This window comes from Leptodactylus fuscus, chromosome 1 (assembly GCF_031893055.1).
Source record: "Leptodactylus fuscus isolate aLepFus1 chromosome 1, aLepFus1.hap2, whole genome shotgun sequence".
NCBI classification, from domain to species: domain Eukaryota; kingdom Metazoa; phylum Chordata; class Amphibia; order Anura; family Leptodactylidae; genus Leptodactylus; species Leptodactylus fuscus.
In genome coordinates, this window is record NC_134265.1 from 261274073 (window position 1) to 261290718 (window position 16646).

A 16646-nucleotide genomic window follows, 5' to 3' on the forward strand; every position below is an offset into this window, starting at 1 on the left:
CTACATGGGAAATGACCAGAGAACAAAAATGTAAATATGAAAAAAACAGTGCATATGGATGCTATGGGGCCTATGTATGGGGGTTTCATTGTGTTTCCCAATGGTTGGTAAAGAACTGTGCAGGACTCAACATAACCATAGTGATGGACATCGACCCAAAAGTCATACAGATGCAGCTTGCTTTGAAGCACCCTGTGCACTACCTGTTCAAATACAAGATCACAACTATGTTGGATGTTCAGATCTAATGCTGCAGGATATTTTAGATTATGGTTTTTTTTGTTGTTTTTTTTTAACAAAGGCAATGTACAGAAGTCATAAATGTCACATTGAATGAATTCCATTTAGTACTACGTGTTGTAATATTCTCTTCTGCAGGACCATCATTTTTTTTTATATTCTCAATTATATAGCATTTCAGGAAGAAGAAAGAAAACTAAAATTGTAGAACATATGGAACAACCCTTTCCCAAAAGATGAATACTTACACATATTCTGGTTCAGAAGACAATGCCCTTGATATTTTCTGTGATTCCCTTGAGAAGTCAGCCTCTACTTTCTCTTTCTGGAGTTGACGGATTATTTCTGTAACAGACTTGTCATCTTCAGCCCTGGCTGAGCTTTCATGGAAGGATGAATAAGTGATTGAAACGTCCTCCTCAGACACAAGGGGAGGATGTTCACCTCTCTCACTGCCTCGTGATTCCGAATGATCAATACTGATCTTCTTCTGCGGGCTGGAGAACTCATCCTGAAGAGCTGAAAAGCCTAAGAATATAAATGAAGCATTGACTACACGTAACCAACATAACTGTGCAAGGAATATCAACTAATATAGTTTTTATGTGTATACATATAGCTAAAACAATGAGATTAAATACTGATAACAGTGAAAATAAGTACAATATAGAAATAGCCAAAAAATATACCCCATTAACCCTATTTTTGAACAATTCTATTTACTATTCTCATTCTCTACATGCTGTAACAATACAGAAATTGTTGGAATTATATTTGCATGGTAGTCCAATAAACACTTTCATTTTGATGATAGGGAGATTGCAATGTTGTGAAAGACAGTTAAACAGTATTAAAGTTTCTAACTTTCCCACCCAAAATTATAAAAAAAAACCTCAAACACAATTAATCCAATGAAGATTTCTTGTGATGGCCTCCTATAGCATCCCATCGAATAACTTCTGATTTTCCTTTTTACTGGATCCTGCAGAAACCTCCATACTGGGCTTCATTCAGATCACAATTTTTTTTTTTAGTAGATGTACAAACTAGATGCAAACGGATGGCTATCAATTTACATAAAGATCCATTTCTCCAATGGTATAGGGTTCCTACGAGAGTACATGCTATGTTTCCCCAGGTCCCTCCACTGTGTTGGCGTTGTGGCGAAGAGGAGGGCAGCATGCTCCACGTTTTCTGGTCTTGCCCCGCCCCCTGTCATTTTGGGAAGGGGTCAAGTGGATAACCCTTCAGCTCACTGAAACCTCTCACCATTTGGGTCCTGCTCTGATTCTCCTCAATCATTGAGAGTCTTCTGTAAAAGTATTTAAACTTTCCCTGCTCAGGTTATAGTCTATGGGGTCCATGTGCTTTTACAGCACAGCGCTTGCAGTTGCGTTTGTATTCCATTCAGGGGGTCTCCATGCAGACTCCCCCGGACGGAATACAAAAGCAGATGTGAACCAACCCTTATATTGGTAGGGATATGAACATATCAGTAGTACCACCACACCATTACATGGGTACAGTATATAGTAGTGTCCATTCATACCCTGCTTTTCAATACTGAAATAAAGTATTTGCTAGAATGTTAACTATAAAACATTCTTCTGGTATATAAGTGCAGATTTTTAGAGCTTATTACCTTCACTGTGATCCAGTGTTATGGTCTGTTCTATATCAGCATATGTGCGATTGGCATGGCGTAGCATGGGTTCTTTCATGTATGACTCCATTAGATGGACAATATCCATTCGGTTGATCTTAGTGAGGCACTGGTTTAGACTGGAATCTGGATTTTGAAATAATGAGAAGAATGAAGAAAGATAGATTTTGAATTTTAGTATAAATCGATTTTATTATTTGCATCAGACTACCCACAGTCACATAGGACTGTATGGTGAGGCGTTTTTGTAGGAGGAATTTGAGTCACTTTCCTGTCCATAAAACTCTGTGTGAATGCAGCCTTAAATGGAACATGATGAAGATAAGAAAACACCGCAGAATGACACCAAAAGCACTGTTCTATATGGCTAAATGCCACTGATTTGTCTATTCCACTTTCCACTAAGTGAAAGCATATCAAAATCCATATGGCTTCCTATATGTTCTACACCAAACTTCACTGCTATTATGCAAACATACTTTGATATAAAGTAGCTCTGAGACAGTTTACTACTAAGCCTTAAATTTCACACACTTAAAATTCATGGAACTCTTAAGTTCTAAAGTGTAAAAGAATTTTATAATTACTAAATTAACATATTTTTAATGCAGTCATTTTTCAGATCTCAGAGGACAGTCATTTCTGAATAGTTCTGATTCAGATTTGAGCTTTGGTAAAGCAAAATCCAATCACATACCAGTTATGTAATCAAAATGTATGTTAAAGGGAACCTGCCAGATACTTGTTCTCTAAACCAGCCCCAGCATTTGTTGTATCAAGTAATGACCTTCTTACGGTGCTCCTCACTAAGCTTTCTGTTGCTGAAATATAAGTCACAGCATTTTAATGATTGGCTTGCGCAAATTTCCCCTAACTAGTCACAGGGGGATAGAAAGGCACTTCATCTGGTCATGCACTAAAATGAAACCCTGTGAAGCTAGCTGCTAGGTAGAGTATCAGGCTAATGTCTGATTTGGCATGATGGCAGACTGACTAGATGAGGCTGCTCCCGCCCCACTGTGACTATTTAAGATAAATTTGCATTTGCTGACCAAAGGTTTTTAAAAGCTTAGAACTTAGGGTTGGTTCACACTAGCGCTTGTATTCCGTCTGCAAGAAGTCCACATGGAGACCCCCCCGGACGGAATGCAATCGCAATTGCAAGCGATGTGCTTGCAAAGCACATGGAGCCCATAGACTACAATGGGCTCCGTGTGCTTGCCGCACACTGCCCGCATGAATGAATTGTGTGGGCAGTGACATTATAGTCTATGGGCTCCGTGTGCTTAACTGCACAGCGCTTGCATTAGCGTTGGTATTCCGTTCGGGGGTGTCTCCATGCGGACTCCTTGCGGACGGAATACAAGCGCTAGTGTGATCCAACCCTAAAGTCAGTTTACAGTGAAAAAGCCACTTGACAGATTCCCTTTAAGAAAAGACAGAATTGTCACAGCTACATGCAACTAACAATGAGGTTTATGATGACAAATTGGCATGTGATATTCAACCAAAAATCCATCATTTTATGTTCCTCTCATGGAGCAGTGTTATGTTGCATATGACACTATGACTATATTGACAATCAATAGAAATTTAGACAAATGTATCTTAATTACTGATATAGTGCCAGCATCTTCCACAGAGCTTTACAGATATTATGATTCACTAGGGCAAATTTATTAAGGCTATGACCCCACCTAGTGAGCCGCAGGCAAAAAGCACTCTGGGAAAAAACATGGTGGAAATACATTGCAGTTTTTCCCGCAGTGCTTTTCATAGAATTCCCCTCTGTGGACTTTCTGCTTCAGTTATACCAATACAGAAAATGCCTGAGTTTCCATAGGTATAAATGACATGCTGAGATTTACAAAAATGTTTTTTGAAATCGCAACATGTCCGCTGCAGATATTTTTCTGCAATGTGTGAATTGGATTAGCCAGGATCCCATTCACTTTCCAGGGACTGTAAAACACCACCCGGGTATAAAAATGCTTTTCTCTCCGCATTTTACATGGGAATGGAATCCCCGAACGGACTGCAAGTGCTGGTGTGAACCCAGCCTTAAAGAAAGACAATTTACCCAGTGTAAAGACAACAGTACAAATGTTGAACATGATCTTCATTAATACATTGCAACTCACAGTACACAGTAGTGCCATGTTTCTTTTTCATCAGGTCCACAAAGGTAATGCACTTGTTTGTCTGTGCTCTGTTCTGTTTGCTTGATAGAATTTTCAAGTTTTTCAATCATTATTTTTTATAATTATTCATTTATTATTAATATTATTATTATTAATTTGTATTAATTTTTTAATGATGTGCTCACTTCCAGGAGAAAATTGTCATCTCTTCACAATCAAAAGTCTGATATTTGAGGTGGACAGTGACATTGACAGATACTATCATATGACCCTGCCCCTTTAGTATGTGATTTACCTGTTGCATGTTTTCCATCTCTTTCAAGCCAATACTTAAGCAATGCATGGCTCTGATCCTGTAAGGAATTTGGATTTTCAACTCGTATTTGGTGAATTTGTTCTTCTGTGAAGTCTAGCTCTCTGGCTAGTTCTGAAAAATGCAAAGAAAACACATTGTTAACATTTTGCAAATGAGAACAAGTCCAGCTGTAACAATATTATGCCATCTAGTGGGCAATTGTGGTATTTTAGCAATATAGATACAATCAAAGATGATGATAAATATCCTGATGAGTAGTTCTATTGCTAAAAAATGCACTAAAAAGTATCAACAGACCGACACTCACTTTTAGATGCAATCGGTTATTTATTCACATGAACAGTGCACATTTCAGCTGTAAGCCTTCCTCATGTGAATACATCACTGCATCTAAAACTGTTTATAGTTTTTGGATTTACATGAGGCTGCCCTCCCGAGACATTTGCACCAAAAAATTGTACCAAAATTATACAGGATCACATACAGCATCAAATATTCCTCTTTATAATATCCCCCATAGTGGCCCCTCCAAACAGTATTATCCCCCATAGTGGCCCCTGCACACAGTATTATGTCCCTTAGTGGCCCCTGCACACAGTATTATCCCCAATAATGGCCCCTGCACACAGTATTGTACCCCATAATGGCTCCTGCACACAGTATGATGTCCCACTGTGGACACCCATAAACAATTATTATACTATGGGGTCTTTTCAGACCCCAGTGTATAATAATCGGAGAGCCAGGGGGAGAAAAACATAAAAAAAAAACCTCTGTTACTTACCTATCTCCCGTCTCCTACACTGTCGGCCTCCGAAGTAGTCGATCTTCAATGACGTCAGACGTCACATGACCCGGGACGCAGGCCGGGGTCATGAGACGTCAGACGACTAGGCCGAAGTCTGCACGTATCATGGAGAGATAAGTAACAGTGTTTTTTATGTTTCTTACCTCTCCCGCTCTGCCAATCATTATACTCCGAAAAGACCCACGAGTATAATGATAGCAGCGGTAGCCCCTAATGTCCCGGGCCCTGTGGCAGCTGCCTCTGTTGCTATGGCGGTAGTTACACCTCTGGCGGGTACATATTTCTTTATAATACACATCCAGGTTGCTGTGGATCCTTTGCTTCATATCAATCACCTGTTGATTCTCCAGAGGCCAGTGCCCCATACACAATGTCCACACTGTTATTCAGTCACTAAAGACATCATTTTCTAATAGAATTTGTTTTTCACAGATTTGCAGTCAGTGGATTCAAACATTTATGTGTACATCACAAGACTAAAAACCTTCTTACTCTAGGTTCATATCTGCGATTGGATTTCCATTTTTAGGGTCTGCTTTGGGAACTGAAAAACAGAAACCCAATCTGTTTTAAAAGTGGTTACCTGTGGACCCCATAAACTATAGTGGGCCTGAAAAATGGCGAGAAAAAAAGTCCTACATGCACTTCTCTGCATTTTAAAGCAGAATGGGGAATGGAATCCTCCAGCGCATATGTGAATTTACCCTTAGATCTAACACTGTACAGTACTTCTCACAGGAGGGAGAATAATCTACATTGTCTCCAGTCTGAACAATCATGAGAGCTAAAGAATGAGGATTTAACTGCAATGATACGTTGTTGCAAACAGTAACAAAATACAAACTGTGCTTTTTACAGATGTAATATGTTCACAGAATATGACCTAGACTGCTGTCCACCTTAGTGAGTGCTAGAAGCTTTAAAGCCATGTCTCCATGACTAATAAACTACATAATAAGGATGGTACATAGGTGGGAGACAAAAGCTTACTGTATGGAAGGGTTTTTTTTGCTGTTGTTTTTTTTTTTTTTACTTACTGAACCCAAGAGTGGCTACAAAAGTTATGGAAGATATAAAGGAAGCACAGTACTTCTCCTTTCCGTTTAATCCATTACAGGCTTCGGCTTAAAAAATTGCAGCAAAATCAGCAGCAAAAAAAGTTGCTTTTCCGCATAATGAAATCACATCCAAACCAGGCACACCATTAGCAGTGTATATGTATGTTCCCTCATGAGAAAAAGCAATATTAAGGAACTTTTTAATGTAAACTTTACCAGTCCAGCTAAAGCCCAGGTGATCAGCAATATGGGCAAGTCTCTGCTCCGTCCTCTCTTGGTCCTCCTCAAAACCTAAAGATTATAAATCAGAAAAATGCCATATTTTACCAAAGTGTAATTGCTATTGCTAAAGAGGTTAATAAAATAGATGAAAATATACTACAGAGGAGATACCACTTTGTCTTGATATAGTATTATAGTTCTAAAATGTAATATTCCATCTGCGCTGTTACGGCGTTTTGTTGCATACGAGTAACAGAAAATAATACCATTTCTTTAAACCAAAATAAAAACTAATAGATCAGATCAGTAAATCAGTGTGAGGTCTGCAAAGACTGGTGCTCTTTCTATATCAATGTACTGCCAATTATGGGATGGCTGCTCAATTCCATACAATACAATGAGATATGAATATATTAGCAGTCCAAGATGCTGAAACGCTCAAGTGCAGGTCAGGCTTATCTCTCCTGAATTGTCTGTTATACTAAGTACTTGCATTTTGCCTAGAATAGTAATTGTAGAGCCTTATTTTTATAACTTGACATAAAGCTATTCCTCTGTTATTCTTCCTGGAATTGTATGAATACATGTACAACTAAATATTGTCATTCCATTGTAAAGGGAGCAAGCCCCATCTCCCTGCACATTGTAAATGCCGACTGTCTCCAACCTATTCATAAGCTAAATGGTAACAGTTCCAGGTATATAAAAGTTTTATAAACCACAGTTAAAACAATAATAGTCACTAGAGATGGGCGAATACTATTCGAAACAGCCGTTTCGAATAACACGCTTCCATTGAAATGAATGGAAGCGGCCGATACGCAGACTTTGCTGGCAGCCAGTCGCTTAACCCCCGTGTGCCGGCTACGTCCATTCATTTCTATGGGAATTGTCCTCTTGGAAAACTGATGTTTCTGTAAGCAGCTGAAGAACTACATAGCAATACTATAAAATCTTACTGTATGGGGTCAAGACAGTATAATGTGCAACCTGATGGCTGAACATTGGAAGCATTGTGTTGTACTCTAGCTTTTAACACAATCAAAGGGGGTTTTATTGCCTCTAGTTGCAGTTTTACAGTCACATCTATTTCTCATGTGCTTTTATGACTTCATATATGTTATGCTAGCAGGAATACCTTAGGCTTCATTCACACGTCCACATCCGCATGGATGTCATCTGGACATCCTTCCTAGCCCCATAGACTTTCATTGTATATCAAATATATCTCAGGTGCAGATATCACTTAAAAATAGGGGGGACCTCATAATTTAAGATTTATGTTTATCTGTTATTATTCTCTTGCAACTCCTCAAACCCATAAAAATAAAATAATTCTCAAATCTGCCACCCATCCTCACATAGTTTCAACATCATAAATAGAGCCAAAGCTGTGGAGGTTGGATAGACACTGATAAGCCATACTGAATGGTATTAACTAGAGGCGTAACTTGAAGTCCTGGTACTCAATGTAAAATCTGTAACAGGGCCCCACTTACCAAGTGTTATCTGTAATACTGGGGCTCCAGGGTCCAGGAGCAATTGCTACCTCTGTACACCTTATAGCTATGATCTTGGCAGTAACCTGATAGTCCGCCTTGGATTTGGGTACCATGGCCAAAATACATATTGGATTTTTCTGTTGAGTATTTTGTCCATATTTAAATACCCTGTTTGTTATTGCTTGTTTAGTATTTTTACATATTCATTTTTTTTCAATATTACATATAGTGTTAATTAAAAATGTCCTATCCTTTTCTATCTACCACTGCAATGCACACCTATGCATCTCTATAATAAAAGACTACAAATGGTGTGCCTGATCGTATATCGGCACAATAATCCATCTGCACCTTTATTCTAGCTAACCTACCAAAATGACTGCAGATTCAGACTACATATTCAGACTTATTTGTAGCCTGACAATATAAAGACCTATATGTACATAGAATTACGTAGCTACTTCAGATCAATGAAAATAATTTGGTTGTAGACATAGGCTGTTGGTACACCGTTCCAGTGAATCATTCTTAATTCCCTAGAATTATTGCACATCTATGCAGATAAAACATTACAGTCTGCATAAAATCACAGATAACTATTGGCCAGATAGGGATTTGTATGCAGGTTGCACTAACACCATTTTTAGCTTTTATTTATTTATTTATTTATTTACATATTTTTACTTTATTTTTTTTTGTCAAGGAGACAAGAAATAAAAGTTTAGTGTAAAAAGGTCAATCTTTGCAAACCTTCACAGTGACCTATATGGCTCTTCATAATGTGCGTCATTATTATTACTGCCTTAGATGGCATTCACAATGTCCAATCTTGAGATCTGTTTCACAAACAGTAATGACTTTTTACAACATAACAAAAAAGACACGACATGCACAAACAAAACAATCACCACTAAAAAAATGTCCACAAATCACATAAGTGAATTAAAAATCTATGACATGCATAACAAAAGGAAATCCTACTTTCTTTGGCAAATACCTTGTGCATTGTCATGGCTATGGTCATCTGGAATACGTTCAATTTGAGTTTCAATTGACTCATCCCATATAGGCCTGGTATCAAAGATGTCTTCTGGAACAGACTGCTGGGTTTCAGGCATTGGAACATTTTCAATTACTGAAATATCAAAGGCACTACTCTCATCATCAGATACGGGTTCCTGTTCCTTTTCAGCCTGGGTCAGTCTGTCCACTAATTTTGATGCCTCATCACTAATTTCTTCAAAGAAATCAATAGAATTCTTGTACATTTCAAAGAAACTTTCCTGCTCTGTTTTTGAGGATGATGTTTGGGCCAATGATAAATTCTTTGCTTTCACTGGAAGTTTTGATGACTTTTGTTTAGTTATCTCGGCATTTTCTTTCTCGACTCCCTGACTAGACCTTTCAGAAACTTCACAATGAGACTCTGTGCAACTTCTTGTTTTTGTGGTGGATTTTATTTTGGAATCTGATGTACTGGCATCAGACTCTGACTTACTTCTATTGTCTTGTTTTACGGGTATTTTGCTACTAGATTCAGATGTTCTCACATCCGCAAAAGTGAAGGATTGGTCTGTTTTAGATACAGTTGTTTTAACAGGGATCTTAGACTTTGGCTTTTGATCTTCCACAAGTGTAAGGCCATCATTTGCTAACCTGGATTCACTACTAGTGGGTATAAAACTTAGTGAACTTTCTTCAGATGCTGAAGACACAGACCTGACAGGAATTTTGGACTTTGATACAAAAGAGGAACTACTATCCACATCTGCTGTTGGGATTTCTATTACAGACTTCTGTTCTTCTGGTGAGGAATCTGGAGATTCATCCCGTTCAGAAGCCTCTGCCTTTGTAACAGTAGTAAAATCTATTTGCATATCTATTGAAGCATGATCAGGAGATGGTGACCAAGAATCTAGAGAACTCTCATGACCTTCCTGAGATTTTGTTACTTTCGCTGATTTCTCCTCTGACAAAGTCACCTCAGAGTCCTTCTTGGATGTTTTTGAGGAAGCAGAAATGCCCATTTTAATTGGGATTCTGGATTTCTGCTCTGTTTTATTAGTTTCTGTTCCCATATCATCAACATCTTCTTCAGATTCAGCAACTGACTGGCTATCAAACACAGATTCTGTCGTATCTTGTAATTCACTTTCTGTTACATCAGTTTCTATGGCAGAAAAAGGATCAGATAAACTTTCAGGATTTGGTGACTCTTCTTCTCCACTTTCCTCTTTGATGTCCTCTGGCAAACTTTCTGCACACTGCTGTCCTATTTGGAAGAAGTGAAAGCTTTCATCTGCATAGTTTCTTTTGGTCATATCTATAGCTCCACTTCGGGTCATCTCAAAAAGTTTCCCTTCCTGAAACATAAAGGGGTTTTGCTCACTGGTCGGTGTGCCCTCTTCAGTTGGTGTACGTGCTGGAGTGGTATCAGGTGTAGTTCCCTGTGACTGTTTATCAACCATCAATCCAAAGATTTTTTGTTCTTCTTCTTTAACACGTGCTTCAAAAGCATCATCATCTTCTCTGATAGAACTCCATGAATCTGGTTCAGCTTCTGATTTAGTTATGATAATATGATCACTTTGCTGTTTTGGAGTTTCGCGTACTAAGGCATCTCTTTTAAAACATTCATCATCTGTTGAGGAACATCTTGTTGCGGCGTTCTCCTGCTGGATGTTATCCTCATTTTTAGCACATGATGGACTTTCGCTTATGTCATCAGAGGGTTCTTGAGTAACATGACTGGTAAAAAAATCTTCTATTGGAACATTTTCATATGGACTTGTTATTTCAGGCACAGGAACATTGCTTTCATGTTCAAAAATATCATTTTGTGATTGTACAGATTCGGATGTTTGACAGAATGATGATGATGAAACAGATGATTTACTTGTATCTTTATCATCAATGGGAAATGCATCACTTTGTATTGGATATGTTACATTATCATAGTTTGATGTGTGTTCTTGGCTAATTTGTTCACTGACAGATGAATCATAAGAAACTATAGGGTCTTTTTCTACTTTGGTTCTCACTTTGAAATCAGATGCACTTTCATGTGCGTCCTCAATACTTTGAAAGGAGCTGCTGCTATCAGTACGATTTTGTGCTATTTGCACATTTGTACTCATTTCCTCATTTCCATCTGTTTGTGCCATAGATGACTCAATACTGATTTCTTTCATTTCAGACTCAGTTGACAAAAGTTTATCTTCAGAAAAAGTGGGGCTTTCATGTTTACAATGTTCTGCTTGGTCTATGTTTTGGATGCTAACCCCATCTGATTGGATCACTTCTGTCTTAAATGAGTCCTGTGCAATCTTAATTGGTTGAAAAGCTGTGTCCTCTGGGCTGGAACTAGAGTCTAAGCTTGGTGGTAGTGGAGATGGAGGTTGAACTCGTATTACTGGATCCAGCAAGAGACCGGAGTCTGCTCCTTTTTTCAACTGAGTTAATTCTGGTTCACTTTCTGAAGAAGAACTACTTTTTCTGCTTTCTACAGATTTGACTACAATTTGCACATCTTCATCATGCACCAGTTTAATACCGCTCTCTTCCATGTCCTCATCATTTACATTTTTTGGGTCACTTACTGATGTATTTTCCTCTTGCTTGAATTCTTTTTTATATTCTCTTTTCTGCTTTGCTTCCTGCTCAAGCTCATCAAACATTTTTATCTTGGTGACCATTTTGAACATTTCTTCCTCAGGTGTGAATCTTTTCTTTGGCTCATTTTCAGAATCTTCTTCTGTCTCTTCAGAAACTTCTGGAATTATTCCTGGCTTTGGAAGAGTAGAAAATGCCTGCAAATCTTGCATTTTAGGTGTAACTTCGTAACTTATCTCCTCAGAGCTGGGAGTATCTGGAGAAAGGGGACTTTTGCCAGAGCTTTCCAGCAGTGATGTCTGTTCTATGCTATCATCTTCAGCACTTCCATCTTGATCTCTGAGAATTCTAGATCGAAGAGCCAACTCTGATGCCAAGTCTGATTTTAGACTTGCATGGAGGGCTGAACCTATGAGAATACTAGACTTAATTTTTTGTTCCACTGGACTGCTCTCAAGTGAGTCACGGCAAGGCGATTCTCTTGTAGGACTTGGTTCTAATGAATCAGGAGTTTTATGGGAAGAGTTGTCTTCTAACACTGGGCTTGCTTCTAGTGAATCCTTGTGACTAATTGCTATGGACTCATCTGCTACAGGACTACTGACCTCATCATCCTGAATATGTTTGGTGGGCAGAATTAGCTCAAGTCCCTGAGGGCTTTTCAAAGTTACATGTCGTTCACCTTTCACTGAAGAATCTTTACATTCCAAAGGAGATTTTTCAGCATCATTAGATGTTTCATCGCTTTGAACTTCAGGTATTTGTGCTGTGACACGGTTGTCTTCTTCTGTAATTTTTTTACCCTTCTTTTCAAATTTATTAACAGACTTATCATCATGTCCATCATCCTTTTCTGCTTTTGATACATCACCAGTCTGTTCTTCAGATTTCTTTGGAGAAAATGAAAGACTTTCTGGGCTTGTTCCTGGGGTCTCAGCTAGGCCTTCATGCTTGTAACTATCTTCTGAGCTCATGTGAGGTGTTCCATCTAACAAACTGCCACTTGGAGAATCTGCAATTCCTTCATGTTTAAGGCTATCTGAGCTATCATCATATGTACCACCTTGTAAATGTAAAGCTGGTAGAAAACCATCTGTTCCATATTCAGAAGGAAACGATACATTAAACGGACTAATGAGTACTTGATCTAAATTTAACTGAGCACCTTCAGTTTCTGGAAGATGCTTAAATTGTAAATAATTGTCATTGTCCTCTAGCTCTTCTTTAATAACATCTGAAAAATCTGTGGATGTTTTTCTGTCAGGGCTAATCTGTGGATCAACATCCTGGTCACTAATGCTAACTCTTAATCTTATATTTGGTCTGTCTCTGGAGATTTCATCATCATTTGCATGGATCTCAGTTACTACCTCTTTAATATTAATTGGGGGCAATGTAGGACTTTCCTTGTAATCTTTTTGATCATCAGAGATTGACTTTAACTTAGCATGGCGCTTCGGGGACTTCTGTTCACCTTCAGTAGAAGTTAGACTTTCTTTTACTGAAGTATCTATCAGTTTAATATTATCTGAAGCTGGAATTGTACTATCTGCTGATCTGCTTTCTAATGAGGTTTGTTTTTGTACTGTTTTTACTGTTTTGTACTCAAAAAGTCCTGATCTTTCCTTAGATGGATCATGCCCTGATTGAAATGCCTTCATTAATTCACGAACAGACATTGTTTCTTCCACCTTTTCAGTTTTCAAAGATGGGGAAACAGGTGGCTGTACTACAGTCACTACATTTTGTTGCCTGCCTGGCTCACTGACAACCTCCTTAAACTGTGTTTTGCTTGATATGCTTGAAAGTCCCTTTTGCTCTTCTTCAACTCGTTTCTGAAGAGCTTTTACTTTGTCTTTTATGGATCCGATTGGTGTTTCTTCAATCACTGGTGAGACTTCTTTTACACTTGGAGCAGGTGCTGTAGTAAGGCCAATTTCATCATCTAGTGATTCTTCTGAACTGAATGTTGTTAGTCCTGATGTCTCGCTGGTGCCATGAAGCTCTTGTTCCCGTTGCCTTTCCTTGAGTTTCCTACGGACAGGTTTTTTGATTTCTATTGGAAGTTTACGCTGTTCTGTTTTCTGTGTTCCACTTGGCGTTGTAGAATCATCTGAGTAAGAATTTAGGTCTTTTGTAAGATAATTCACCATGTCGTGTGTGCCCGTTTTTATTTTTGGTTTCTCCCCTCTGTCTATTCTTATTTCTATACAAGGTGTTTCAAAATCTTGCTGGAGGGCATTTAGTTTGGCTTCTTCAATTTCGTCATCTCCTACAACAACCCACTCCTCATCTTTTTCATATGATCTTGAAGAGTGAGCTTCTTCGAGTAACAAGTCTTCTCTATTGTAGGTTCCAGTTCTGAGAATTTCATTCACTTTTTCCAAATCTTCTTTTACCTTTCCAACAATTTCAAACGGTTCTCCTGGATCCTCTTCCGTTCTTTCAAGGTCTTTGCTTTTAGAAGAACATGTCTTTTGAGGTGCATCATTCGTTAGAATTGCACTCATTTTTATCAAATCTTGCTTCATTTCACAGACTTCAGACAGCAAATCTGGACTTGCTAATACTGGCTCATCATTGACTAGATGACTTTTCAGGATGGATGTTTCTGTGGATTCCGTTTCTTCATCATCTTTGAGGTGAATGAGAAATATTAACATAAAATGGCAATAAATAAATAGTGACTGAATAATGTAATCATGAAGGAAATAATCACAGCTCTGGCTGAGGTGGGGGTGGATGCAATGAACTGACGTGGCTGGTGGATCCAAACGGCCTTGAATATCATGCTAAAGGAAAAAAGGTAACTGGGCAGGAAAAATGGGCAGGAAATAACTTGCTTAGAATGCGAACTACACCACATTCACACATCCAACATAACAACAACACAAATTTTGAGACAAAACAGCAAATGAATAAATAAATATCACATATAAAAGAAAATCACAGTGAATTTGAACAAAGGCATCTCAAGATTGTTCTGATGCTATACAACCAATAGAAAAGAAAAATAGAAAGAAGAGCTATAATTGTTGATTGTCGATTGCCTCAAAGAGAAAGCCAGTGGTACTGAGCTGCCAGAAAAACAGGTTAAAGGAACTGGTACAGAATGTAATATTTAAGATGATACCATCACACATAAAGAGATTAATATATTAGTGTGCCAGTCTCTGCCCATCTACTGTTGTTTTTCTCTTGCTGCCAGAGAGGTCTGCAGTAATATAATGTATTTAATTCCTACTTGCAAGTTTTTTGTACTTGAAAATCAGATGTTGCAATGTCTGAAATCTATAAATCTATTAACTGTTTATATGCCAGACCCAAACACCAATTAATTTCCAAAATGTCAAATGTCTTTAAGCTAATAAACGCTACTCAGCAGCAACCCTTTTTTTAGCTCCCCAAACAAGAAAAGTTTAGAATGAAAGTCCTCGGCAACCTTTGTCAAGAACAATCTAAGAGACCTGATTCCCTCCTCAATGTTATCTGATTGACTGCCCAAGCGGTTTTAATGGCAGGGACAGATGATCAAAGTACGACGCAGTAGGGATCATTACTGGACTATCTGCACCTTGTGAAGATGCAGATAGAAGAATGTGCCGCTGCGAAGAGTTTGATGATTTTACGCTTGTCTTACTTTTCTCACTAGTTCTATGTTATGAATATGTAAACTTTCTTGTTAATTATAATGTAAAACAAATACAATTCAGTCATTGCTGTATCTACAGCCTAAGGGGGCATTCACACGGAGTAATGCCGGGCGTGTATCACAGCTGTACACGCTGGCGTTACGGCAGACTGCCAAACACTTCCCATTCACTTCAATGGGAGCGCTCGTAACAGCGGCGTTTATGAGCGCTCCCATTGAAATGAATGGGAAGTGTTCGGCAGTCTGCCGTAACGCCGGCGTGTACGGCTGTGATACACGCTCGGTGTTACTCCGTGTGAATACCCCCTAACCCTGTCCATTGTGTATTTAAGACATATGAGCCAAACTATCCCTTTAAATCTACAGAATTTTTGACACCCTCTCTTGCAGCAGAAGAGCATGTAAAAATACGTATCTGACCCAGCTACAAACCGGCATTTCATCTAGGAAGAAATCTTTTAAAAATGATTGGATAATTCAATGTTATGCTTTCAATAAACAGGAGGTATGTTCCTATCATTGGAGCATCCTCAGACTTTAGGACACATAAGGTGAGGTCTGAATAACAAAATCAAAGGAAAAAAGGAGTTTTCATGGATAAACGTAAAATGATTTGAAATACAAGATGTTATGCACAGCAAACAAAAGGTCAACACATTCACACACAACACACACACGCACTGTATATGTAAGTCAAGTTATTTCCATGCAAAGCAAAGGTGCTATGGGATCAGGTTATGTTGGCAGTAGCCTAAAACTAACATAAAAAAATCTGCAACATACTGTGGTGAAGTACAGTATTAATAGATTTTTTACTCTAGTATCATGGGAACCTATTCAGTAACTAAACACTTACTACATGTTCTTATAATGAATTGTTACATGTAGTTATGCCATTAAAATAGCCAAAGCAAAAGGCAATTCCATTAGGACCCATATGCTTTATTTCTACATATTTCTTTTGTTATAGGTTTTGCAATTGGTGAACTGCATTAGTTGGCGGTTATACTATTGTCTAATCTTTGTGCCTGGATGATTCACATCATTGTTGCTCAGTTGTCAGGGCCAGCTCATATTTCAGCTGCACCCTAGTAGAGTTCAATGGGATCTCCAAAATACTGGCCTTTAGGAGAGTAAAACACGACTGGGAATATTGCAGTACTGCATCAAGCTGACATTTCAGTCTTTGCTAGGGTAAAACTTTAACAGAAAATTGGTATACTCCTTTCTCAAAAAAAAAAAATATATATTTTTGGGTATGGACTCCTACCTTTTCTGATATCATATTTTACTAATATAGATAGCCTATAGCATGACAAACTTTTTAAAATTCTAATAAAATAAATGAAATTCAGGTTATATAGAACAGGCATAGGTAGTACCAGCCTGCAATAACTTAAATGGCCACTTGAAGGAGCTGTCTCGTGAAACG

At 38.3% G+C, this 16646-nt stretch overlaps 1 protein-coding gene across 5 annotated transcripts in view; it reads right to left on the reverse strand.

The window, feature by feature from the left end:
• Positions 1–16646, reverse strand: part of ANK2 (ankyrin 2) — a 188433-nt gene that overhangs the window by 18056 nt on the left and 153731 nt on the right. For all 5 annotated transcript variants that reach the window (XM_075286364.1, XM_075286356.1, XM_075286347.1 and 2 more), the window contains exons 40-44: positions 8948–14197; positions 6443–6517; positions 4340–4471; positions 1883–2029; positions 489–768 (exon numbers count right to left, since the gene is read on the reverse strand). In XM_075286364.1, coding sequence (XP_075142465.1) covers positions 489–768; positions 1883–2029; positions 4340–4471; positions 6443–6517; positions 8948–14197 — 5884 coding nt within the window. The remainder of the gene's footprint in view (positions 1–488; positions 769–1882; positions 2030–4339; positions 4472–6442; positions 6518–8947; positions 14198–16646) is intronic.